The 25,717-nt window shown below is 39.6% G+C and overlaps 1 protein-coding gene across 11 annotated transcripts in view; it reads left to right on the top strand.

The window, feature by feature from the left end:
* The window catches only part of GRIP1 (glutamate receptor interacting protein 1), a 718,500-nt gene that overhangs the window by 510,984 nt on the left and 181,799 nt on the right, over window positions 1-25,717 (top strand). For 10 of the 11 annotated variants that reach the window (XM_066369047.1, XM_066369051.1, XM_066369055.1 and 7 more), the window contains exon 2: window positions 12,490-12,570. The exons of the other annotated variant lie outside the window; for it this stretch is intronic. In XM_066369047.1, the coding sequence (XP_066225144.1) occupies window positions 12,490-12,570 (81 nt within the window). The remainder of the gene's footprint in view (window positions 1-12,489; window positions 12,571-25,717) is intronic. 11 annotated transcript variants of the gene reach the window in all.

The raw sequence follows: 25,717 nt of genomic DNA, 5'->3' as shown, positions 1-25,717 counted from the left end.
GCGGTAGGTACTAGTTCCATTTTATAGGTGAGCCAACTGAGGACCAGGGAGAAGATGTAATTTATCTGAGGTCACCCAGCTAGTGAGTGGTAGAGCTGGGTGAAAGCTACATGGCAGTAAAATTTTAGTGTTTTAAAAATGAGTTTAATGTTTTCTACAAAAAGAAATTACTTCTGGTCTAACACCCTGTAAGGTTTTGTGTGTATATACACTGCCTCTCACTGGAAAACCAGAGTATCCAAAATACAGCTTTAAATAACAGAAGGCACAGACTCCCTGGATTCTGACAGCCACGATACATTCCCCTTTAATCATGCATTAATAATACATGTCATCTGTTTGATAAGTAGTCATCTGCTATTGCTTGACCTAATGATGAATCAATAAAGCAAAATATGTGGCAACTCAAAGCATATGTATGAAATATGTTATTCCCAAGGGACCCACAAGTGATTCTCACCTCCCACCCTCATGGCAAGAAGGTTTGGGTTCTAAAATGGTATATAAAGAGACTGGCTCATACTTAGAAATTGGGTTAAATCTGGGAATTTTCAAAAGTATTTAGAAAGTGAGTTCAGAAATAGGTCCTGATATAAGCCAAGGCCAGAAGAGATGGCAATTTTGGAAAGAATGGCTAATGTGTGTGTTGCCACCTGGGTCTCAAAAGCTCCCTGTGAAATTCCTAAGTCTAGCAAAAGGTTCACACGTGTCTGCCCAGTAATCCTGCTACACAGAAGGCACTTCTAAACCTGAGGACAGAGGTTGCAGCTCCCCTACTCTGGAGCCTCGCTATGGGTGGTTATGGGCTTGGAGAGCCAGAGGAAGACGAGAGAGACTCAATTTTGCCAAGCACACAAGTCATACCACCGTTTTCTTCACTGCATTCCTAGATGTCTCCTGGTCCAAGATTTATTTTCTCCCTCCAGCTGCATGATGCTAATGAGAGGTTTGAAATATTATAAGCAGCAGGCTGTGAATGTTGTCTGGAATACTAAAAGAAAAAAGAGTTTCCCACTATTTACTCATTTTACGATGATAAACCACTTGTAGGAGCCAGTTCATAAATGCTCTATCAGTAGAGAATGGTTGGCATAGAGTGTATGAGTTAAGAGAGATAAATTCAGCCAGATTTTATTTCTTAAAATAGTTGGAGCTTCTTGGCTAAAAGGCATTCTTTCAAATGACTTGTTTATGGGCCAGGAAAAGCCTTGCATCTTAAATCATAAATTAAGCCAAGAATTCATGACAAAGAAGTAAGATCTGAAAACTGGGAGAGTTATTTTCTTTTCTAACCTGAAATTCCAGGACATCTTCAAATGCAGACTCAAGTGTCTATATCTGTGATATATATGTAGTCACCAGAATACACCCAGTAGTGACTGCTATATAAAGAAGTCCCTCTCTTTTCACACATACACACACACACACACACACACACACACACACACACACACACACGAATTTTAACCAATAGTGTATCCAGGTGGCGAAGAGCAGAATCTATAAAGACATGTAAGTTAAAGCTTCATTTCTGCACTTCCCTTCTTGGAAATATTTAAGAACATCATTTCACCTCTATAAGCCTCTGTATCCTCATATTTCAAGCAGTACAATTGTGCCTGTGCAATTACATTGTTGTGAGTATTGATAATGTATATATGAGGTAAACACAGTGCTGAGCATGTTGTAAACCCACACTGCTTTGGTTTTCGTGCTTAGCAGTTTCATTTATTTATTTTTTAATCTATTTATTTTAGAGAGAGGAAAGGAGAGAGAGAGAGAAACATCGATCTGTTGCTGTATGTGCCCTGAGTGGGTATCAAACCAGTGAGTGGTGGGATTCAAATAATTGAACAGCTGGTTCTCTGCCCTAGTGACGACCATTTTAAGGATAAAAAAAAACAGTATAGCAAAAGGTAGTTTATTTCATGCATTTAATACTTAAATAAGAACAATAAAAGGAGAATGTACACAAAATTATGCTGTAAGAAAGAGTTTTAAAATATTAATGAAAAATATTTTAAAATACCTGAAAAAAAACAATAAAACTGTTATTTAAGATATTCCATATTCCATCTTGATTGGCATCCTCACTTGCAATTTTTTCACCTATGGACACAATGAACATTACTATGGGCTCTTAGAATACCCTGTTGTGCAAATGAACATTAAAAAAGAATAAGGAATGTAAATTTGTGATTTTCACATTGGGCGACTGCCCAGGCACCCACCTTAGAGAGAACCCTGATTACAAGTGCCATTTTAACAACCGATTCGCCGAACTCAACAAAAAACTAGGTATCAGTTCTGCTGAACCGGTGCAAACCGGCTGAATCCCACCACTGGATCAAACCCTTAGCCATAGCATATCAGAACAATCTCTAACTATCCAGCCAGGGCAATAACAGTTAAATTTAAATTTTACTGTGGAATCTACTATTTAGAACAAACAATAGCAAATTCTTCCTTAAAATCAGAACTCCTTTTCTGAAGCGAATTATCTTTTCCTGTTATTTTTAATTTTATTGTTATTATGAGAAGAAATAAGATTATACATCTAAGGTGCTTAAACTCATGCTGGCATTTACTGAGTACTCAGGAAGAATTAGCTATAATTGTTATAGCAGTATTAGTATTATTGTAGATAATACTACAATCTCGGAAATGGTCTTCTGGGTGATTATGTGTGCTTGAACTACTTATTAAACCATGCACAACCTCGGAAGTGAGGAAAGGGTCTGTAAGAAATTACTTGGGTTATTTGTAGAGGAAACCAGTGGCATTGATGTATAATTAAAGAAGCACCTAAAAATGTTATAAGATTACAATCAAACCCTAATCTTTCTTCACATAATTCACACCTCTTATATACAACCAGGGGCTTCAACCTGAGGTTCACTTTTCCTTCCATCTGCTTTGCAGTCTGGTAACTTCCGGCTTAATCCATTTTCTCCATCACCATGAAGTCTCATCTGTAGTTTTATTGTTTTGATTTTAATTAAAATAGACTCCTGAAAAAAGCTTAGTTTTCCTCAGCATATTGGAAACATCCTTCGGGGCATTGTTTCTAAGGCGCACGTTGACACGAAGGAGGGCGTTGGGAGTGACACAGTGGGTCTGGGCACATATCGGCAGTCACATTTGGTTCTTGTGCTTCAGTCTGCTGAGGAAGAGACAAAAATATCGTTCTGTTCCTGTATGTGCCCTGACTGGAGATCAAACCTATAACCTTGGCATATCAGGAGAGTGCTCTAACCAGCTGAGCTATCTGGCCAAAGCAATAGCTCTGAGGAGAATAGTCTATTCTCCGAGCTCCAAAATGTTACTCAATGTTATAAATATACACTATTCATTTTTCCCTCTCTATTACTCCAGAATGCTAGGTATAGAAACAGGCTTTCAGCTAATACATTGGAAACAGAGTCTTAGCAGTGGTGGTAATACATTTTTTTTCTTTTTTTGGCTTTATTTAGAAATTTATCAGTGCTAGTGACTATCTGATCATTGATTTGTATAAATTAACATGCCAGCAGTTGACTTTTTTTTAGTTTACACAAAATTGGTTAACAGGGGAAAAGAAAAAGAAGGAAAAAAACTGAGCCACTGAACCATGTCTGAAAGTTGCCTATGTTTTAAAAACGTCATCACTGTCACTGTCAGAGCAATAGCTGAGGGCTTAAAAGGCTGGGTTCTCCATGATCAAACTTAGACTGGGATGGGTCACTGCACAGATATATGTGAATCCTGATTTCTTCTAACGACATCCAGTATTCATTTACATACCATAAAATGTGGACCTCTGAAAGTTATCTCGATTGCATTTTGCTTTCTCTTACTTTTTCTATCAATCTTGACTTTATTTTATCAAATATTAGATTGACATCTTCTAAATAATAGAAACCCTTTGTAATAATATCATGTAATTTTTGTTATTGAAATGTTTTTAAAAACACTTTCAATCCTTTAGATGAAGATATTTTCAGCATTTGGTTATCTCAAGAAAATCTAGATGCTATTTAAAAAATTTTTTTGCCTCAAATTTGCCCCAGTCTAAATTATGATCAATATGTATCACAGTAACTTCTTAATTTCATATTACTCATTGATTTAAAAAATTGGGGGAATCTTAAGTTCTCCAAATGTCTTATTTATTTCTTCTACAAATCCTACCATCCAGCTCTAGTTGCTGTTACATAAAATCATCGATCCTTATAATCGTCCAAGAATACTTATATATGGTCTATCTTATTAATACCACATAAAGAATGATGCACTTTTTAAATAAGAATTACCACATGTGGTTTTAAATAGGCAATGTTCACTAACCTGAAGTAATTCATATTTTTCACCACAGTATTATTCTAATGCTAAGACCTTGTTGAACCTATGCATATTTCATAACATTGAGATACCAAGAATGCCAGCTGGCATAATCTGACAGGTAAACCAAAGATTTAAAGAATGCAGTCCTTTCTCTATTAGAAAATGTAAAAGCTGTACTGAATTTAAGATGTTAAAGTTTTAGGTTGGAATTTGCTAAGGTAATGAAAATGAATTTTATATCCTAGAGTCCATTCCTTTAGATAGTTTGATTCTTTGGTGATAAAGCCAGTCCGTGATGCCTATAACCCTTCCTCATCAGTCCTTACTGGAACCAATACTAGGAAGAAGCTTGAGAGTTGTCATTGTGATTCAGACACATGAGCAATAGGTATGCTCAGAGGCAGAAAATGTACAATTTTATGCTCAATTTCAGAGAGGATTTACAAATTAATCTGGCTTCAGATATTACTCTTCCAAAGGCCTACATGCATCACCAAGCAGCACTGTTACCAGAGACTACTTCTGCAAGGTTGACCATATGCTTCGTGGGGGTGGGGGGAGGCACAGCAGTTTTATTTACCACTATGTAAAGATTATAGGTCAGGATCTGTGCTAGAGACCTTCCTGATTCCAAGAGAACTGTGTAGATGCAAGAAAATGCCTTTGTGTTTGAAGAAAGATTTTAAGGAGATAATACCATGCAAGATTCTTTCCCCATGTCCTTACCATGAGGTTGGACATGACTTATCATTTTTAGTTCTTTACAAGCTAGGGGATAATAACTCAATACTATTTTCTCTCACCACCCTAAAATGCAAACTGACTAATCGATTATCATTACAATCAATGAACTGCTCCAGGTAATCTGGCCCTAGTTGGATCCAGTTATCCCCATAAAGCAGCCATTTTAGGACTGTTAAGGAATTTGAAGTGGATCAAGAAAAGATGGAACTTACTTAAAACAATAACTTTGTAACATGGTCATTTCTACTTGAAGAAATCATTTCACAAACAATTTGCTAGTTTAAGTATTTGAGGCATGGGGATCCTATTGAAGCTATTCAACTATTCTGCCAGCTTCTTTGTGGGTTACCCTGACACAATATGGTCAGTGTGTCATAGATGGATCCTCACTACTTGTGCCATTGCTGTTGGTCAAATCCGTTGGATCAGAACTTTCTAAACTTTCATATCCACATCAACCACCTAGAGATTTTATTAAATGTAGGCTCTGACTCCATAGGTCTGGGCTGAGGCCCGAGAGGATACACATCTGACAAGCTCTCAGGTGATGCCCATGTGCTCATCCATGGACCACATTTTGAGTTGCAAGAACTTAGGTAATGGACCAGTGAGGGAGAAAAATGGTTTTATAAGACAGGCCTTCATCAATATGAGCTGTATGGTTGACATTTTTTTAATTGTAATATTTAATCCCTGAAATGGTTGTGTGATTGTGATTAATGTAGTTTGAGAACTTTCTATCATTAGGAAAAAAACCACTGTACATTTGTTTAAAAAATGAATCTGTGCTCCATTTCAGTGATTTATTTTAATGTTCAAAAGCAAAAGACCTGGTCCCCTTTAAGAATATAAAACACATGTGATTAGATTATAAAACCATAAGAAACCCTGACAAGTCAAGGATAGACATTAATGCCATGCAAAAGGAAAACAAATAACAAAAGAGAGGAGGGAAAGGAGACCATTGGAGAGGGAAATCATCTCTTAGTGGGAAAGAGACTACAATGGAGCAGCAGGCCGCCTCTGCCGTCAAGCCCAGATCACCCTCATTCCCTCTGGTTTAACGCTGGTTGTGTGGACCACTTTATCCCATTAGGGAAGGAGATGAAATTAATTCTTCCTCAGTGAGATCAGTTGGAAGCAGCTATCTGTCATAGCTCCAATATGTCAGCGCAATGGAGCTGAGACTATAGGGACCCAGAAAAAATTGAGGGTGCACTTTTTGAATAACCCTACAAAAACTGTTATGTTAAACTGGGATTAAGCACTCTTTAGGATTGACCAGGAGTCTTTAGCCAAATCTTTGAGTTTGCATTTCTTTAAATTATGCAAAGCACTGTGCATTATTTTAACAAGAAGAGACATACTTTTATTAATCCTGTTATGACAACCCTTTGACTGCTACTCCTCAGGAAATCTGGCTTAAATTTTAGTGTGCCATCAAACCACGAAGGCAGCAAACAAAACTGGAGGCCTAGTGTCTGCAAAAAACAACCAACGTGCAAGATTTCATGCTGGGCTGAGATGAAATGTTCACAGGCCCCGGGGACTGAAAACATTATGGTCTCACACACCACACAAACTTCCACATTTGCTGAAAATTAAAGTGGCCTGTTTCTTGATTTTTCTGATGGCACGTTTCTAGGTAAAGTCATTGAAGTGCAGTCCCTCTCCCTTCCCATTCCCCGCGCACCCCAAGCCTGGCTCACTTCCGCCTCAGCTAGTGAAGCACATGTGTCTTGTCTCAAACCTACAAAGTAATAAGGATTCTTCCATCGCCATTCTACTTAAAGTTTTATTGTCTTTTCCTCAATTAACTTTTTGCGTGCACATAGTAGGCACTAAAATTTGTGGAATGCAATTGACTTCAAGGGACAGATTATTTTCTTCACAATTGCATTTCATTTTGTTCATGAAAAACAAGGGTTCTCTTCTGAGTTCATAATGATGTACATGAACCTTGTGGCATGAGCTGCCTGTCTCCCCACTGCTAGGAATTGGTCATAATGTTTAACTGCACAAGATGCTTTTTACTTTTTGTCCTAATCAAGAAGTTATGGGATCTGCTGGCTTAGCAGGTGCCTCAGTTGTACGTAATTAGCTGCTAAGAATTGTTTAGCATTGGCTGATTAGTCTCAGCCAAAGGAAATTAAATTTTTTTCTTCAACAAAGCCCTGAGTACAGCTGGAGATTCTTGAAACCACATTAATGCCATGCAAAGGGAAAACAAATAACAAAAGAGATCAATGAGAGTCATATCCGGTTTGTCTGGAAAGCGCAGACCCTGGGAACGGGAGAGACAGGAGATGGGGAGACAAGAGCCAGCCTGATTACACATGGAAGCTATTTGATGCCAGGCAACCGATAGAGATTATGACAGGAGGGGACCTGAGTCCATTCCTCGAGATGCGGTTCAGCTCCGACATGGGATTTTGCTGTGGTGCAGAAGGAAGCCTTGCCCTTAGGTGCCTGCTGTTTGCTATCCAAGTTTGTAACACCAGCTCCACTTGACTATCATCAGAGCAAATGATCTGTGTTTGCCCGTCCTGTGTTTGGCACATGAAGAGATTGGCCAAAAATGGAGGGAATGACCGGGACAGATGCCCCCGCCCCTCCATTGTTCCACTCTATTTTAAGTATATATACTTGACTAAGCGCTTTCTGTGCCTCTGTCACAGTGTTGATATTTCACTTAATGGAGGGGATTTTCCCTCACCTCATAGGATGTCACTGTAAAGGGGACCCATGCTCTCCCTTTTTATGACCAATATGCAGCCCTTTTGACAGTGACCGTGATTATCTGCTAAGATGTCATTAGAAAAGGCTGACAGTTCTGAGACCCTGAGGTACACATAATTGTTACTTGCAACATTTACTTCAGTGAGCACTAGCTCACCGCTGTCTGCTTTGCTCCTATAGTGAATTTCAATAAGGGTCCCTTGTTAATATGATACACCATCAAAAGTCAAGGCTGGGAGTCTGGTATGGAAATCAGAATCTTTTTGTGTAAAGGCACTCTTTTAATGATTGTGCAAAAAATCTATATGTAGTTTAAGTGAAAATTAAAGGAAATATTTTAATATTCATTTTATAAAGTCATAGTTTTTAACATGTTGTAAGTCAGTACTCAATAGCTGTTGGGTGATGCAATAACTTTAAATGCCATAGGCTATAAACCAATGGAAAAAATCAGAGGTAGGAAGAAGGCTACCTTATAACAGTTGTTCAGCCTTCTTCAGGTCGCTTATTTACAATAAATGCTTTAGTTTGAAAAGTTGAATACAATTCCTTTATCTATCGGTAAACATTTAATGAATGCATAGTATATGCTGGGCACTGTTCTAGAGGTATTAGCTACTGATTGATTCTTTTCCTTGTTATTTTGCCAATTTTTAAATTTTGTGTATTTGAATGGAAGTCTAGTTAGTTTCTCCCCAATGAAGTATAGGTATTAACACAGATCTTATAATTCAGTGAAACTTGGAGGCCCTTGCTAAAGAACAGTGATTTTTATTAGCATTTATTTTAAAATTTTGTCTGCAAAAAAGTGAAATGAAAAGTATAAATTGGTTTTGTAGTAAAATTTATGTGTACTTCATTTTAGGCAAACAAATTGTTGGAGGAGAGGAGAATGAGGTTTATAGACACACACGTAATATACACATGGCCATGATAGCTCATTTTCATAGGCTTCTCTGCAGGAGTTAACTTACATCCTGCAAGGGCTTTGCTGGAGTGCTGTGTCTGTTCACTTTTCTGTGAGGCACAGAAATGTGTACCTGGTAACCTAGCAAATCTCATTGTCCATCCAAAAGGAAATACATAAAAAAAAGGAAGAACATGGGAATAAGAATAAAAGAAATGCAGTCTGACACACTCAGGTGTGTCCTTCTATAAGTTTCCTCGCTGGGCCTCAAGTTCTAACTATAAGTGAAAGGCTGATCTATATCGTCTCTTACAATGATGAAAATTTAGTGATATACTACAAATTTCCATTAAATGCTGCATGAAAAACCCTAACAGAAGCTTCTATATCTCTCCATGACTTAATGCTCAAGGATTAAAAATAGACCCTCGACATTTTTGTCCATCAGTATCCTATTATGGGACTATCTACCACTGAATTATTCAGTGTCTTCCCTCTGTTCCTATTTTTAAACAAAGTTTGAATCAAGAGTTGACATTGGCCCTGGCCGGTTGGCTCAGTGGTAGAGCGTCGGCCTGGTGTACAGAAGTCCCGGGTTCGATTCCCGGCCAGGGCACACAGGAGAAGCGCCCATCTGCTTCTCCACCCCTCCCCCTCTCCTTCCTCTCTGTCTCTCTCTTCCCCTCCCGCAGCCGAGGCTCCATTGGAGCAAAGATGGCCCGGGTGCTGGGGATGGCTCCTTGGCCTCTGCCCCAGGCGCTATAGTGGCTCTGGTCGAGACAGAGCGACGCCCCAGAAGGGCAGAGCATCGCCCCCTGGTGGGCATGCCGGGTGGATCCCAGTCGGGCGCGTGCGGGTGTCTGTCTGACTGTCTCCCTGTTTCCAGCTTCAGAAAAATACAAAAAAAAAAAAAAGAGTTGACGTTGAGTAAATTCCACCATAAGGGTTGATATGTTCATTATGTGATGGGTTGCTTTTTATAAAAGGCCCTTAATGCCTCTTAGAGATTTAAAACAAAGACATTTAGTTTTTTTGAAAACAGATGTTGGGCCTGGTTGGTTGGTTCAGTGGTAGAGCGTCAGCCTGGCATGTGAATGTTCTGAGTTCAATTCCCGGTCAGGGCACCCAGGAGAAGCAACCATCTGCTTCTCTACCATCCCCCCTTGCTTCTCTGTCTCTCTCTTTCTCTCTTTTTTCCCCTCCTGCACCCACAGTTTGATTGGAGTGAGTTGGCTCTGGGCACCAAGGATGGCTCCATGGCCTCTGCCTCAGGCACTAAGAAGAGCTCAGTTGCTGAGTAATGGAGCAACACCCCAGATGGGCAGAGCATTGTTCCCTAGTGGGCTTGCTAGGTGGATCCTGGTCAGGACACATGCAAGAGTCTGTCTCTCTACCTCCCCTCCTCTCACTTAATAAAAACAAAAAAAAAAGAAAGAAAAAGAAAACAAAGATTGAATTGCACCATGCTGCCACTCTACTGCTCTACTCTCCTTTACTCTCTTGATAAATGTTGCCGGGATTCTGCCTCACTTCTATTAGAAACTGCTTTTATCCAGATGGACTTTGGCAAGCTATTTTTAGATAATATGAAACTTATTTCAGTCTGGTCGTTTGACCAACACAACCTTTGGCTTCTCAATAATTGTCTACTTTCACCTATTTCAGGAAGAACACTGAATACTGAGCATGAGGGCAGGAACTGGGGGATGGAGTGGCAGGAGCTGTCCCAGGAGCCATCTATAATTCAGTTTCAACCTTTTAAGGATGTGTGTAACTAGACTATCTCAGAAAACAATATTACCAAGGTTGACTACTTCTGTAATGCAAAGTGGGTATATTTCTAAAGAAATGGCTTCTTAAAATAGAGTATAAGTGCAAAAAATCCCAGTTTACTGCCCTTTAGGAAACCCAACACTGGAGTCAACCGAGATTTTAATTGGCTGAACGCTTGACAAGTTGAACACTGAAGAAAGCCTTTAGGCTTCCAAGATACTGTCCCTAAAACTAGTTGTTATGATCTGTATCCCCTGGCTCAGTGCTTTGTACTCATAAAGTCACTGTTTCAAAGGCTTTAGATAATAAAAGAAAATGTATTTTAATTGGCTTTATAAAGAATTCAGATTTTAACATATAGTAAATTTGTTTTAGTAGGTGCTATATATATGTAAAGCGTATTGCTTGGTTATTAAATCAATGCCATGAGAAATACTCAAGCAGAAATGGTGGGCAAATGGAGACTTTTGTAATGTAATTTTTGCTTTTTGTTCTGTGGTTTGTGATCATACCCAAAATTGCATTTGCAATGTGAACAAAGGTCTAGGATACTGCTTCATAAGCAAAAGCGATGCTGTTAATTGTGTTGGTATCTGAAAGTTGGTGGTTGTGGTTGGAAGAATATAAAGAATTGTATGACAAATAGAATATAAACAGGAAACAGTGTGCTTTCTATTTTTTAAGTTAATTGCCGCTTACATCAGTGTTAATCTTTCCTTTTTGTCATTGCTTGTAAAGATCTTGTTAGTTTTATGAAATCGTGAATCATTTCAATCAGAAGTACATCCTAGAGAGAAATCGAGTTCCTCAATTTTAAAACACAAACCACTTAGTTGGGAGACTTGATGTTTTCAGATGACAAAGCCTTGTTGCTGAATTAAATCCTTGTTACGCTTAGTAGTTTACCAAGCACATTATGGTTCTTTTCAGTCCTTAAATAATTTCCTATTATTACAACAAACCAACCTTTTAGTGTGTCCAGAAGTAACATTTGGCTTATCTAGCTTGACTAGGTATGCTAGATAATTATTTTATATTATGTTTACGCAAGCCATATACATCCTAATATTTACTCAGAACTCTCTTTTACTTCATTCAAATGTCTACATGCAAACTAGAAAGAATTCTTCCTTTTTATTTTAACCCTAATATTTGCCATCCTAGGTCATTACTTCTGTATTCCAAGCCAGATTAAATTCTTTCCTAGATTTAACAAAATTACTTTACTTAGGATTTGATGAACTCATCACCTCGAAGCTCTTGTGTCTTCTTCAGCTTCTTGCCTGACTCTCACAGCTATACTGAGCTTCTGTCTTTTCAGCTGCTTTTTTATGGTTCTTCAAATTATTTTCATTTCTATATAAAAGGTAAATCAGCTCATTGCAGTATATATGTCTTTTGCCAAACCATCATTCCTTTCCTGTTTTCAGCCTCCCTTCTCTGGTCTTGCTCTGAATGTCCTTGTTTCCTGCATTTGGCATTTTCAAGAACCCGCTAATTCTGTCTTTATTTTCCTGCAATACTAACAATCTGTCATCTGCTTATCTGAAATGTAATATTTCTTTTCCTTTCCTTTGTTCCTCTACCTGATTATGCTTAGTGCCCACTGAGCCATTTTATTCCTTCTTTGTCTTCCTGTTACTGATATTGACTGGTACTTAATTTATCAATGAATGTAACCCAGAGGCAAATAATTTGCATAGTATATTTGCATATCTCTTACCATTTGATGCCTTCCTGAGCACTACCACTTGATCCCGACAGTCCTAAGAGGTGGATGAGAAAGTATAGTGTTCCTCTTTTATAGGAGAGGAAACTGATGTTCAGAGCATTTTAAATAACTTGTCCCACAGCTAAGCTCAGGCTAGGTCTGAGGTCTACCAACTCTTTCTACTGTACATATCATATGGTCTCTCTCTGGCAGAAGGACTGCAATCCTAAAAGTCTCCACTGCTTTAGAAACTGGATGGAAATTAACCAAACCCTTCATTGTACCTTTGCAGATGAGAGTCCCTACACTAAATCCACCAGCCAGACAAAGCCGCCCGATGGAACATTGGCTGTGAGGAGACAGAGCATCCCAGGTTAGACCAGATTGTTGGATTTTTTAGCTGTTTTACTTTTGAACCCTGTTATTTGGTGATCCTAAATAATCCCACCTTGGTAATAAGAATTTTGATGTTCCGTAAGGCGTAGATTGCGTTCTCTACAACTTGTTCAAACAAGCAATATTCACGAAAGCTAGACTTTGGAAAAGCTTGCAAACTTGTGAGAAATCATCTTGTGTGCAAACTCTTTGTGCAGTGACTTGACTTTATATCAGTTCTCACCCATTTCCTAGCTCTTACCTCTGTTTTCAGGGGATGGCTTTCACAGAAGCATCTATTTCTTTACTGAGATATAACCGGCAGAACAAAGGGGTTCAAAATAGCTGTGCTGAATACAGATTATTCCTTTCTTCTTATCTCTTCGAACCTGGATTTACTTCCATTGGACAATCTTGTAAAACTCTGGAACTCTGTGTCCTTAGGAAGCTGCGATTAGGATTCTTGCAGTACTTTAAGTGATACCTGTTTTGTTTTGTTTTTTGATAACACATTTTTAAGAAATATAGATATAATATAGATATAATAATGTCTTTACCCCAACACTACAATATTTTAAAGCTTTGAATTTGAGACATAACATAACTTCAAAAATTAAAGGAGGAAAGAAATTCAAAATATGATTTAAACTTTATCTGAACTAGGTAATTCATGTACTTAAGGGAAGCATTAAAAGCATTGATACATTTAGACATTTATCAAAAATAGTCTTTATAGATTTTATACAAGTAAATTGAGTACAGCTAAACCTTAGCTCTAGATTTTAGACTATAGCGGATTTAGTAATGGTTTGGCAAATCTGTCAGTGAAAAGGGGACTTTTCCATTTGAATAAAAAACAAGATGAGTTCAATTCTGAGCAACCCTGTTTATGGTTATTATTTATTTATATAGGAACATGTGGCTATTTTTATTCTTAGTCCAAAGGCTTAGATTCATTACAAAAGTATGTGGCTTAGAAAGGGGCATATTGTGAATATCCTTGTATGTGTGCTTTGAAGGTTCTAAAGTAATTTGAATTCAGTAATTAGATGGCATCACCCAGTCCTAAGATTTCTTCGATTTCATCCTATAAAACATCAATCTTAGTGCTGGTCACGTTTAGAAAGACTATCATAGTCAGCTATGGCCTGTCTTCCCCGCTTTTTCCTTGTCAGCATTAAGGAAGCACCCATAGTTCAAAGTTCAAGAATGTTAATTGTCCATCAGTTCCTTCTTGTCTTCTCTACATTAGCTGCTGGCACTCAGTAGTCCGCTGTTGGGAAGAGTAAAGAGAATTCCTCATGTCCTTACCATCATATAGGATATGAAATAAAAGCACTACCATCATGCTTTCCTTTGGGTTCTCTAATTTATATACTAGATTATAACACGTGTTCGAGGACCAGACTTTTTATTAAAGTCATCAGTAGTTTTTAAAATTATATGTTAGATACACAAGTTATTCATCATAATCCTTAGTTCATGACACTTAAGTGATTCTTCATGACAGGTTTTTTCCTTTTGTTCCTCCTTATGACAATTTAAAAGTCACTGGACTCATAAGTCTTTTTTGTAGGCTTCATGGGTTATTTTCCTGGAGTTTGAAAATGGACAAACACCTTCTTGTTTGTCTCTCATAGTGTAGTGACCAGAAGGGCCCAAGGTCTTCAAAATCTTCTTAGTTATTTAGACGGTTCAAGAATAAAGACCTCAGGCCCTGGCCGGTTGGCTCAGTGGTAGAGCGTCGGCCTGGCGTGCAGAAGTCCCGGGTTCGATTCCCGGCCAGGGCACACAGGAGAAGCATCCATTTGCTTCTCCACCCCTCCTCCTCTCCTTCCTCTCTGTCTCTCTCTTCCCCTCCCGCAGCGAGGCTCCATTGGAGCAAAGATGGCCCGGGCGCTGGGGATGGCTCCTTGGCCTCTGCCCCAGGCACTAGAGTGGCTCTGGTCGCAACAGAGCAATGCCCCGGAGGGGCAGAGCGTCGCCCCCTGGTGGGCGTGCCGGGTGGATCCCGGTCGGGTGCATGTGGGAGTCTGTCTGACTGTCTCTCCCCGTTTCCAGCTTCAGAAAAATACAAAAAAAAAAAAAAAAAAAAAAAAAAAAAAAATAGAATAAAGACCTCACCAGCTAGAGGGCTAAGAAAACAAAGTAGTTAATAACTGATTATTACTTACTATTATCTTAGGAAGAAAACCAAGAAACTTCTTGGATTTTTCCTAACTGATTTCTGACACTTGGAGCTCTGAACCCTTACTGTCATCTTAAAAGTACCAATTCTTGTTCTGACTAAAGGAAGGGAGTCTGCCCTGATATTTGGCCAAGAAGTCACTTCAAACAAAGAGCAACCCAACCACTCACCTACTGTGTCTACCTTTATCCCTGCTAAGTCCACAAGAGAGAAATGAAAGAGGAAAAGGCCAGGGAAAAGCACACTTGCTTATTTGCCGGAGCTCCAGCTGAACAATCCCAGAGTGCTCTCCTGATGAACTAAGTTGGACCACATGGAGCTGGAAGAACAAAAAGCCTTTGATCCTTCCTCCTGTGCTCACCTCCCAATCTCACTTCCCTCGAAGATATTGTTACGACCCTGGTAGCAAGGAAAGCTGTGTCTAGAGAAAAGTGCACTGAGGAAGTGAGGGAAAGCATAAAGGGGAGCTCGGCTCACCTGCCAGCCCGGAATGGTCCCAGTGCAAAGGTCTCTCCCAGAGCAGAGGCAGCCCAGGGCCATTATGCTGCCCGTGACTGGGGAGTAAGCAAACCCAGAGAAGTGGAACCTTAAAGGAGCTATGGCTTTTTCTCACATCTCCCCACAACTCCACTCCTGCTGATCCAAGGGTGCTGGTTAAATTTGACCACTGAGCACTTTTCCTGATGGAAGAGGATGGGGGAGTGTAGGGTGTGGAAGGATTTTAAGCTTCTCTATCCAAGTGTTATGAAACTTATCCTACAAATGCAGACCTGGCACTTCTGGAGAAAATATTTATACACACATAAACAGACAAGATTTCTTAACATGGGCTTCACGTTTTCCATAGCACAATAAAGAGTACCTAAATTTTAATAATTCTGTCCCAGAGAGGTAATCTTGATAGTATCAGAAATATAATTTGTTTCTCATTTATATAAAAATTCACTACCCCTGTCTAAATTTAAAATTATTACAGTAATTATTTATATTCACAAGTCAACCATGTGCCTGCATTGAATGACAATTAGTGTAAATCCCTTCATCGCCTTCCTTTACTTTTCTCAAAAAAGAGAATGGATTAAACATCTCTTTGGAGCAAAGTGCACTTGCTTTGGATAAAGGAAAAATGCATTTTTCATGTTATTTGGAAACTCATTTTAATCATGTCTCTTATGACATAAAATGTGTAAGAAAAATGATTTTTAGTCTTCCCTCAGTATTTTGTAAATTTTTTAATAATGATGATAGTAAAGCAATGATGAGTGTCCCTATAATACTGAAGTTTCAATTTAGATTAAAGACAACATTCTGGTAAAAAAAAAAAATCAAAGATGAATATTTTCAGTCTTATTTCTGCCCTTTTTTTTCAAATAGAAGATGAATTTCAAGTACAAAGACCTTTTTAACTACAGATTCTACTACACATCCATGTTTATGAAAAAGAATCTATTGATTTGATTCTCTTTTATTTGATAGATTACCGGTGTATTGAAGTTTGACTGCTTGAATGGTTTGTTCAAATTATTACAGGAAAGTCATGCAGACTCTTGGTTTGACAGATTTTGCAATAATTTATGTCTTTATCCACTTAGAGATTAGGTAGTTAATCATATTCATGAGTGTTGGGGAAGGGAAGACAGGATACTACACCAGATCTCAAAGATGAGAGTCTGCGTATTATTTATTTGACTTGCTTCCTCTTTCCAGGTGGAAGAGCTTTCTTTCTTATACCTGTCTTGACAAAGAACTCTGAGCAATTTACAAACGCAGGATGATGTCGAGCACTCGCATCCATTTTCATTTCTAAAGTTTGGTGTCCCAGGACAATTAATTCTATAGCCAGAATGAGACCACAAAGTATGTGTAGGATTTTTTTATCCTTCCAGACTGTAAGAAAAGACAGAGATCAATTTGGTCATGTAGAATGGAGTTGATATAAATGAACCCTTTCTTGTTTTTCACACGGGTATTTGCAGGGGGATAAAGATATAAAACTGAGTCTTTGAAATATTCATTAGCCCAAGATATAGACACTCACACTATTTAGAATATATCCAGGACCATCAGCACCTACTGAAAAATCAAAGTCTAAAAAGTAATACAGCATTCTTGGCATCAGCAAAAGCTGGCCACCTTGAATAAAGGGAAAAGAGCAAGATTTTTTAAGGTTCTGCCTTCTTTTTATCAGCATTTGTCAGCCTTTATTAGCACCTAATTTGATGGTTCACTGGTCTAAGTGTTCAATTTTTACAACAGGTATATGGTGTAATGTTTGCACTAGGATTTTATAGCTGTAGCACTGTTCGGGTGATTGAAGGGCAGGTACTCTGGTTTTCAGCATAACTCTGTTTCCTCTGTTCAGCTCTACCATTGAGCCCCTGCAAAACATGGGTGAGTTTCACGGGTAGAAAGTACGAATCAAGCAAGTATGAATGTTGTACACGGAATAGTGCAGCACAAAGCGTATGTATATCAAATCATCATGTTGTACACTTTAAATGTGTTACCTTTTTTTCAGTTACACCTTAGTAGAGCTCAGGGGGAAAAAGAGGTAGAGAGCCATTGTATTTTCAATGTACCTTAAATGATTTAGATAAAACTAAGTGTCTATGTGTAGATGAAGGAGTGTTTTATAACGTTCTTGCAATTCATATAATTTTCTAATGATTTTAAAATAAAAGTGGCCAAGCCAAACTCTACTATTAGCGAGGGAATGGCCCACATGGGGAAATACCAGGGGACAAGGACCTTGGCCGCTCAGTCAGTCAGGCTGTCCCTGCATTCCCCAAAGTACCCAGGGGGCCGAGGTGAGGACAGCAGGAACCTGGGGGCCCGATGTGCTCGCCTGGAGCCTCACAGTCGGCATTAAACATCCAACACAGCGATGTTTATATATGTTCAAGTCACTGAATATTTAAGATATTAGCAAGAATGTCACTTCTTTAGAGAAGTTTCTAAGATCATAGAGTTGAGACTTTCGGTAGCACTGCAAATACATGTGAGATTCTGCCCACACCCCCCTTGGTTTATTTATTTGTGTTTTCCATAGTGCTTATCATATCTGAAATTACCTCATGCATTTTTTTTTCTGATTCCCTCACTAAAATGTAAGCTCCTCGAGGACAGGCCCTTTATGTCATGTTCACTATTGTACCTCTGGTGCATAGAAAAGTGCTCATGAGATGGTAGCTCTTTCATCACTACTTGTGGAGTAAATGAGCAGGCAAAGATCAGCAGGCAGGTCTCCTCTGGGCAGACTCTGTTACCTATGACTAGTACACCTTCCTGCAAAAAAGTGCAGCACAGTCTCTGCCACCATATGTTGTCTGACTCATATGCTGTGCACAACAGCCTCGAGGCTGCACCAAATATGACATTTCTAAGGAAATCATCTGCTGCTTAACATTAATGAATAAAATATGGGTCAGCTAGAGGCTAAAGAATTTTAAAGGCCAGAGGTCTCCCCACAGCCTCCTCTGTTTCTGTTTGAGCAGAAAATATCCATGCAGTCCTATAGTACCTTAAGAGAAAGGTTGAGAACAATTTAATAATAAAATTGACAAGATGAGAATGATTTAGTCAAGTGTTCAGGTATGGAGAAAGGCTCAAAAATTTGCAAAAATAGTCTATAAATAGAGAGATGCAAAGCAGAACATATTTCTTATTATGGCAGGTACACATTAAGGATTTCCCCCAGAGAACTGATTCACTTTGCTAGGTGACTGGTTGTGCATTCTAAGTTCTCCAATAACACTGGGCAGTGTGAGCAGTGAGATTTGTGTTTTCAGTTTTGTGGTTTTCATTAGTGATTCAGAGAAATGAGTCTATTATGTTTGAACTTCTCTCATGCCTTAATAAACATGGGTTAAATATAATAAACTGGTACATGTACAGCAAATGATATATTTTTTTTTAATTCAGTGAGAGGAGGGGAGGAGAGACAGACTCCTGCATGCACCCTAATCAGGATCCACCCAGCAAGCCCTCTAGGGGGTGATGCTCTGCCCATCTGGAGCATTGCTCTGTTACTCAGCAACTGAGCTCTTCTTTGTGCCTGAGGTAGAGGCCATGAAGCCATCCTCAGCACCCAGGTCCAACTCGCTCTGATTGAGCTATGGCTGCAGGAGAGGGGGAAAGAGAGAGAGAGAGAGAGAGAGAGAGAGAAAGAGAGAAGGGGGAGGGGGAGGGGAATAGATGGAGAAGCAGATGGGTGGTTCTCTTGTGTGTTCCAACTGGGAATCAAACCTGGGACATCCACACACCAGGCTGACGCTTTACCACTGAACCAACCAGCCAAGGCTACAGCAAATGATTTTTAAACAATAATTCTCCCAGCATGCAACTTAAGAGGAAATTATTGGTAGTGAATTAGTACTGTGCCTTAGTATTTCCCAAGCCCCACTCTGTTATAGGAGTTGTGGCATTTGGTCAATATCGTGCCTGGGTACACACAGTCATCAGATTGAGTGACATCACAGCCTCCCAGGGTCTGAATAACATTTTACAAGGATGTTCAAGGATAGATGCATAAAAGTGATAAGGAGAAAGTCTTTTCTGTCTATTACTTTACATTGAAGAAAAATTAATTCTCTCTGTGGATTAGGGAGACCTCCAGTGTAGGGTGTTTTTGTTTGTTTGTTTGTATGTTTTTGTTTTTTTGAAGTGATTTTATAAAATTAAGTGGGATATAAATTGTATTGATTGTCATGAGGGAAAGTGAAGAACCATTTGCACAGTTTTCTGTACAATAGAGCAGTTGGGCCCATTAAACATTTTTTCTTATCCATTGGGCTTCCGTGGCTTAGAACAGCGTCTCAGTTTCAGGCAGTCACACGTCACCTTTACAAGGTTTGTTTCATATCGGTGTTCTACCTGTACTGTAATTTATATGATTTTTGGTACATTTAAGTTGCTTTATGCTTTTACTTAGCTTTATCCTAACCTTTGTTGTCTTTTTCTGATATGCTAATTATGTTTTTTAATATAAATTTAATTTTTACTATGAAGTTTTTAAAAAACCTTTATGTATCCCTCTCAAACACATCCATCACTGTTTATATACACCATACTATGGTAAACACTGGCTTGGAAAGAGATTCTTCTCAGAAGACATGACTTTGAGAACTTCCATACTGTATACTTTGTCAGTACTGTATATTGATATATAATTATTGATTGAGTGTACAAGAATGGGTCATTTGAAAGGGAGTAAAAAGCATTCAGGACTTTTGCGATAAAGTGGTAAGCAGTACTAAAAGAGAAAGCAGACTTTGAACAGTATTAACCCAAGCTCTAAGGGGTAACAAGAACATGATGATCACCAGAATAACCTAATCTAGAGAGAGTGAGGGAGGCAAGAGATAATTATAAAAAATACCACTATTTGCCATTCATTTCATGCTATATTCCAAGTATTTGACTCAACATTTTCATAAATATCATTTCCTTTCTTCCTCACAACACCTCCAGCAAATCAGTTTGGTTCATTTCCCTCTAACAGTTGTGCCCAGCAGGATTAATAGCTGGTGCATTCCATGTTTCTTGTGTTAAAGACTCTCCTTTCATCATTTACTTTCGGATCTGATCACTATTATGCATCAGGCCTCACGGTGTGGAGGCGGAATGGAAGAGTGCCCCTTGTCAGCACTCTTACTCCCTCTCTCTAATAAGCACGTACGCCCACCACACACTCCCGTGCATGCACACACCTTTCCCTCTGTTTTCCTCTGTGAATATAGGAAATTCCACATCTCATCTAACTTCTTCTGCTTTGATGTTTTTAGAGACAGGAAACTCTAGCTTTATAAGGTAGCCACCATTTAAAAATATATATATATATATGTCTGCCTGTTAAGAAGTATTCCTCATGCTGATAGGTTGAAGTTTTCCACCCTGTGCCTCTACCCATTGACTCTTCCAATTTTGTTGAACTTCCCCCAAGTAAGTATTTTGGGTGCTTTTATGCACCTGTTATTTCTCCCCTGAGTCACTGTTATTGTGTTGTTGCCACCATCATTGTTTAACCAGGTAAAGCAGGTTTCTTCCTTCCTTCCATGGCGTGTTTTCCTCGCCCTGATTGTCCTTCTGCAGTTCATCTGTGCTCTTTAGCCCGTGGCAGCCGAAACCAAACCCTTCCACCAGCTGTGGTCTGAGGAGGACAGAGTGTAAGAAAATTATTACCTTACTTGATCTGGATGTTCTACTTAATTAATGCCAATTAAGATTATATTTCACAAGAAATAATGCTGTTTCTGTATACTGAACTTTTAGTCAACTAAAACTTAGAGGTCTTGTTCTCATGCATTGCTGTTAGAAGTCAGGCTTTCTCCCTTGAGCAGTAGGACTTTGTACAATGCTGAACAATTCTTCACCATTCAATTGTCTGTACATTTATTCCTATTGTATTCAGACAGTAAGATTTAAGAAGAGGAGGGGAAGGAATTTACTAACAATTGTTGGGTGTGTGTCATGCACCAGTCGTATTTATTCAAAATTAATAGTTAATTATCCCAATTATATGAAGGGAGAAATTAAGGCTCCCAGAGGCATAAGTAACTAGCCTAAGTTTCTGGAACAGAGCTCGTATTTCAGTTTAGAATTACCTTAATCTTTCAGCTATGTACCCAGCTCTCGAATGATTCAGTTCATCTTTCAACATGGTGGAAACAGTCTCTATTCCTGATCATCACATATATCGACTACCTTTTTTAGCAACAGACTGGCCCAAATTTGATATAACACTCCTAGTTAGGAGTGTTAAGAACGTTGAGCATTGCAGTACCAAGGACAGAGCTCCGCAGCCTCCCCACTGGAAACTGTGATCCTCCTCCATTAACACTAATTTGCATTCTAATGAACCTCATAGACTTCCAGCTCACAGTACTCTGTTCTGCCCACAGATTATCATGAGAGATGCCTCTAAAACCCTGCTGAAAAACTCAAGTATCATATCTACATTATATTGTCTTTATACATAATGTTGGTTCGCACACCTTCTTCAGTGATTTTAAAATTTTGTTAGAACATGCCATCAGTCCCAGAGAGCCAGGGTTGCTAAAGTCCCTCATTATAGAAATTGAGATGCCCATTCATTTCCAGCCTGTTGGCATATTTGTCATCTTTATCTTTGTTTCATGATTACATCTGCACATTCTTTTAATTCTCTGGGAGATAATTTACCTGACTCTAGAAACTCAAATATATTTCAATCAGCTAAGGTGTTATTTTAATATTACTTTACCTACCTTTGGCATAAGTTTCCTACTTTAATGTTAAATTCTATTCTTTCTAGTTTAAGATTGTTCTCCTTAAAGGCTGCCAGAGATGGGAATTGAGCAGTTCAGCATCTCACCATGCTAAAAGTAACTTTATACCAGCTTCAAACAGCTGAGTTCTTCCCCATGTTATTCTTGTTCTGGCCTAAAGAACTTGGAAAATTTCTTTCTTTTGTCCTTAACACATGATAAGGTTGTCCATATTCTAATAAAATATATTTCAGGAACTATTTTTTTCTGGGAGACCAGATGAAGGTGGGCTCTTCTTTTGTTCTCCAGATACCAGAAATAGGGGAAAAAGTGTTAGGAATTTGCAAAAAATAAACTGACCAATGTTTAAAATGAAGACTATGTCAAGTGCTCTCAAGGAAAATAGAAAAAATTATATATTGTTGGTAAGAATATCTATTTTTGACAGCCACTTTGGTAACAGCAATCAAAATGATTTTAAATGTATTCACTGATTTTCATAACATTTCTGGGAATCGATCCTGCAGCAATCCTCACATGTGTGCACCAACATGTAACCATATTTGCCTGCTTCTAAGAGGTGCTAATTTTCAAGAACATCCCAATCTGATAAAGAATTGCTTTGAAAAAAAATGTAAGTTGTCCCCCAACAACTTCTTGGACCATCAGTCGCTATCTCTAAGACAAACCATTGACCTTGGAGGCGGGTGATGGTGGGAGTGGAAAGAGATCTCTCCCAGCTCAGGTTCTCCATTGTTAAAAAGTAGGAACTGAGAGACTGAGAGTCCCTTCAGTCGGTCATGAGGGGATAGGTAGGGTATGGTGGACCATGAAAATGGAGAGAACTGGGAATAAAATGTGCCAGTAAATCAGTATATAAGGAAGGAGATGTTCACTGAAACATTGCTTATTAGTAAATTATTAGAAACAGCCTAAAATAGCTATTAATTGAGGAATTATTCAAACAAATTAAGATGCGGCCATTCTAGGAAATACTATAGGCCCTGGCCGGCTGGCTCAGTGGTAGAGCGTCAGCCTGGCGGGCGGGGGACCCAGGTTCGATTTCCGGCCAGGGCACACAGGAGAAGCGCCCATTTGCTTCTCCACCCCCCACCCCCTCCTTCCTCTTTGTCTCTCTCTTCCCCTCCCACAGCCAAGGCTCCATTGGAGCAAAGATGGCCCGGGCACTGGGGATGGCTCCTTGGCCTCTGCCCCAGGCGCTAGAGTGGCTCTGGTCGCAGCAGAGCGACGCCCCGGAGGGGCAGAGCATCGCCCCCTGTTGGGCAGAGCGTCGCCCCTGGTGGGCATGCCGGGTGGATCCCGGTCGGGCGCATGCGGGAGTCTGTCTGGCTGTCTCTCCCCGTTTCCAGATTCAGAAAAATACAAAAAAAAGAAAAAAAAAGAAATACTATAAAACTTTCTTTCTTTTTTAAAGTATGAGGTAGACCCAAAGACCATGTCGTGAAAAGATTTCCAAGATACATACTATATTGCTAGATTGAAAATAACATTGGGTTGTTTAATCGAATTTAGATGAAATGTTAGTGTCTCAACAAAGAATGAAAGGTTGGGCACAAATACCAAAGGTGGTTTCCTATGTGACAAGAGAAGTAGAGGGAGAATGTGGCTTTGTTCCATGTATTGATACTTGTGTATCATTTGAATCTTACACTAAGATGTGTTTGTGTAATACCTAGGTAATTTCTCTAAAAATATAGTACTATATCAGCAAGATTATTATTAGTGGGTTAGAGCTACCTAGCAGAATCATATCTTTGTGGGCCTACCACAGGGGTCCCCAAACTACGGCCCGCGAGCCGCTTGTGGCCTCCGGAGGCCATTTATCCAGCCCCCGCCGCACTTCCAGAAGGGGCACCTCTTTCATTGGTGGTCAGTGAGAGGACCATAGTTCCCATTGAAATACTGGTCAGTTTGTTGATTTAAATTTACTTGTTCTTTATTTTAAATATTGTATTTGTTCCCGTTTTGTTTTTTTACTTTAAAATAAGATATGTGCATTGTGCATAGGGATTTGTTCATAGTTTTTTTTATAGTCCAGCCTTCCAACGATCTGAGGGACAGTGAACTGGCCCCCTGTGTAAAAAGTTTGGGGGCCTAGCGTGCGGAGGACCCGGGTTCGATTCCCGGCCAGGGCACACAGGAGAAGCGCCCATTTGCTTCTCCACCCCTCCGCCGCACTTTCCTCTCTGTCTCTCTCTTCCCCTCCCGCAGCCAAGGCTCCATTGGAGCAAAGATGGCCCGGGCGCTGGGGATGGCTCTGTGGCCTCTGCCCCAGGCGCTAGAGTGGCTCTGGTCGCAATATGGCGACGCCCAGGATGGGCAGAGCATCGCCCCCTGGTGGGCAGAGCGTCGCCCCATGGTGGGCGTGCTGGGTGGATCCCGGTCGGGCGCATGCGGGAGTCTGTCTGACTGTCTCTCCCCGTTTCCAGCTTCAGAAAAATGAAAAAAAAAAAAAAAAAAAAAAAAAAAAAAAAAAAAAAAGTTTGGGGACCCCTGGCCTACCAGACCCAACCCTACAGGTGAAGAAGGAAAGAAAGAGACATCTCTGCCAGCTGATAACACAGAGACCAAAATATTTCAAGTATTTACACATGTGCCTGACCAGGCAGTGGTACAGTAGATAGAGAGTTGGCCTGGGATGCTAACGACCCAGGCTCAAAACCCCAAGGTTGCCAGCTTGAGCACAGGCTCACCGACTTGAGCGCGGGGTTGCTGGTTTGAGTGTGGGATCACAGACATGACCCCATGGTCACTGGCTTGAGCAAGGAGTCACTGGCTCAGCTGGAGCCCCCAGTCAAGGCACACATGAGAAAGCAATCAATGAACAACTAAAGTGCAGCAACTGAGTTGATGCCTTTTATCTCTCTCCCTTCCTGTCTGTCTGCCCCTGTCTCTCTCTTTTTTTCTCACTGAAAAAGAAAAAAAAGAATTTACACGTGTATCAAGAAGACCATCTGCAAGAAAGAACAAAAATGCAAGGATCTTGCCATTTGTATAAATAGAAGATAATAAAGATTTGAAACAAAAGTGGTAACTGGCTTTCAGTATTTCCAGTGATATTGAAAAGGAGTCAGTGTGCTCTCTGTGATCTCAGAGGCATACTAGAACTCATGTGTCAGAGCCACCAGCCAGCATCACCCTACTGGCTGAGAGCAGCCTACAGATGTGTTTATTTGGCCAATAAGTACCTTGAGGCAGCAGCTGTTGCTCTTCACCCTCTGTCATGAGCATACCGCACACCACTAGATCTACTCCCTACTGATCAGGTTACAGTTTGCTTTCATCATTTAGTGTATCTGATTAACACTTGCATTTGAACTTTTGACCCATGCAATAAGGCTAAGTTACAGAGAGTGAGATTTGGAAGCAACTTAAGACAGGACTTTCTAAGAAGCAGAGCAAAGAAACACAGGTTACTAGCTAGGAACACAGGCTCTGGAGTTAGCCTGTCTTGTTTGAATTCCAGGCTACCACCTACTGTTACATAGACATAGGCTGGTTGCTTAATTTCATGCTTCATGTATCAGTTTTCCCATTGTATGAAATGAGAGAGTAATGAGGACTAAATGAGTTAATGCATATAAAGCATCTACAGTAGTCCCCCACCTTATCTACAGTTTTGCTTCTCACAGTTTTAGTTATACATGGTCAGCCATAGTCCAAAAATATTAAATGGAAAATTCCAGAAATCA

This window comes from Saccopteryx leptura, chromosome 2 (assembly GCF_036850995.1).
Source record: "Saccopteryx leptura isolate mSacLep1 chromosome 2, mSacLep1_pri_phased_curated, whole genome shotgun sequence".
NCBI classification, from domain to species: domain Eukaryota; kingdom Metazoa; phylum Chordata; class Mammalia; order Chiroptera; family Emballonuridae; genus Saccopteryx; species Saccopteryx leptura.
This window is presented reverse-complemented; position numbering and strand designations above follow the sequence as displayed.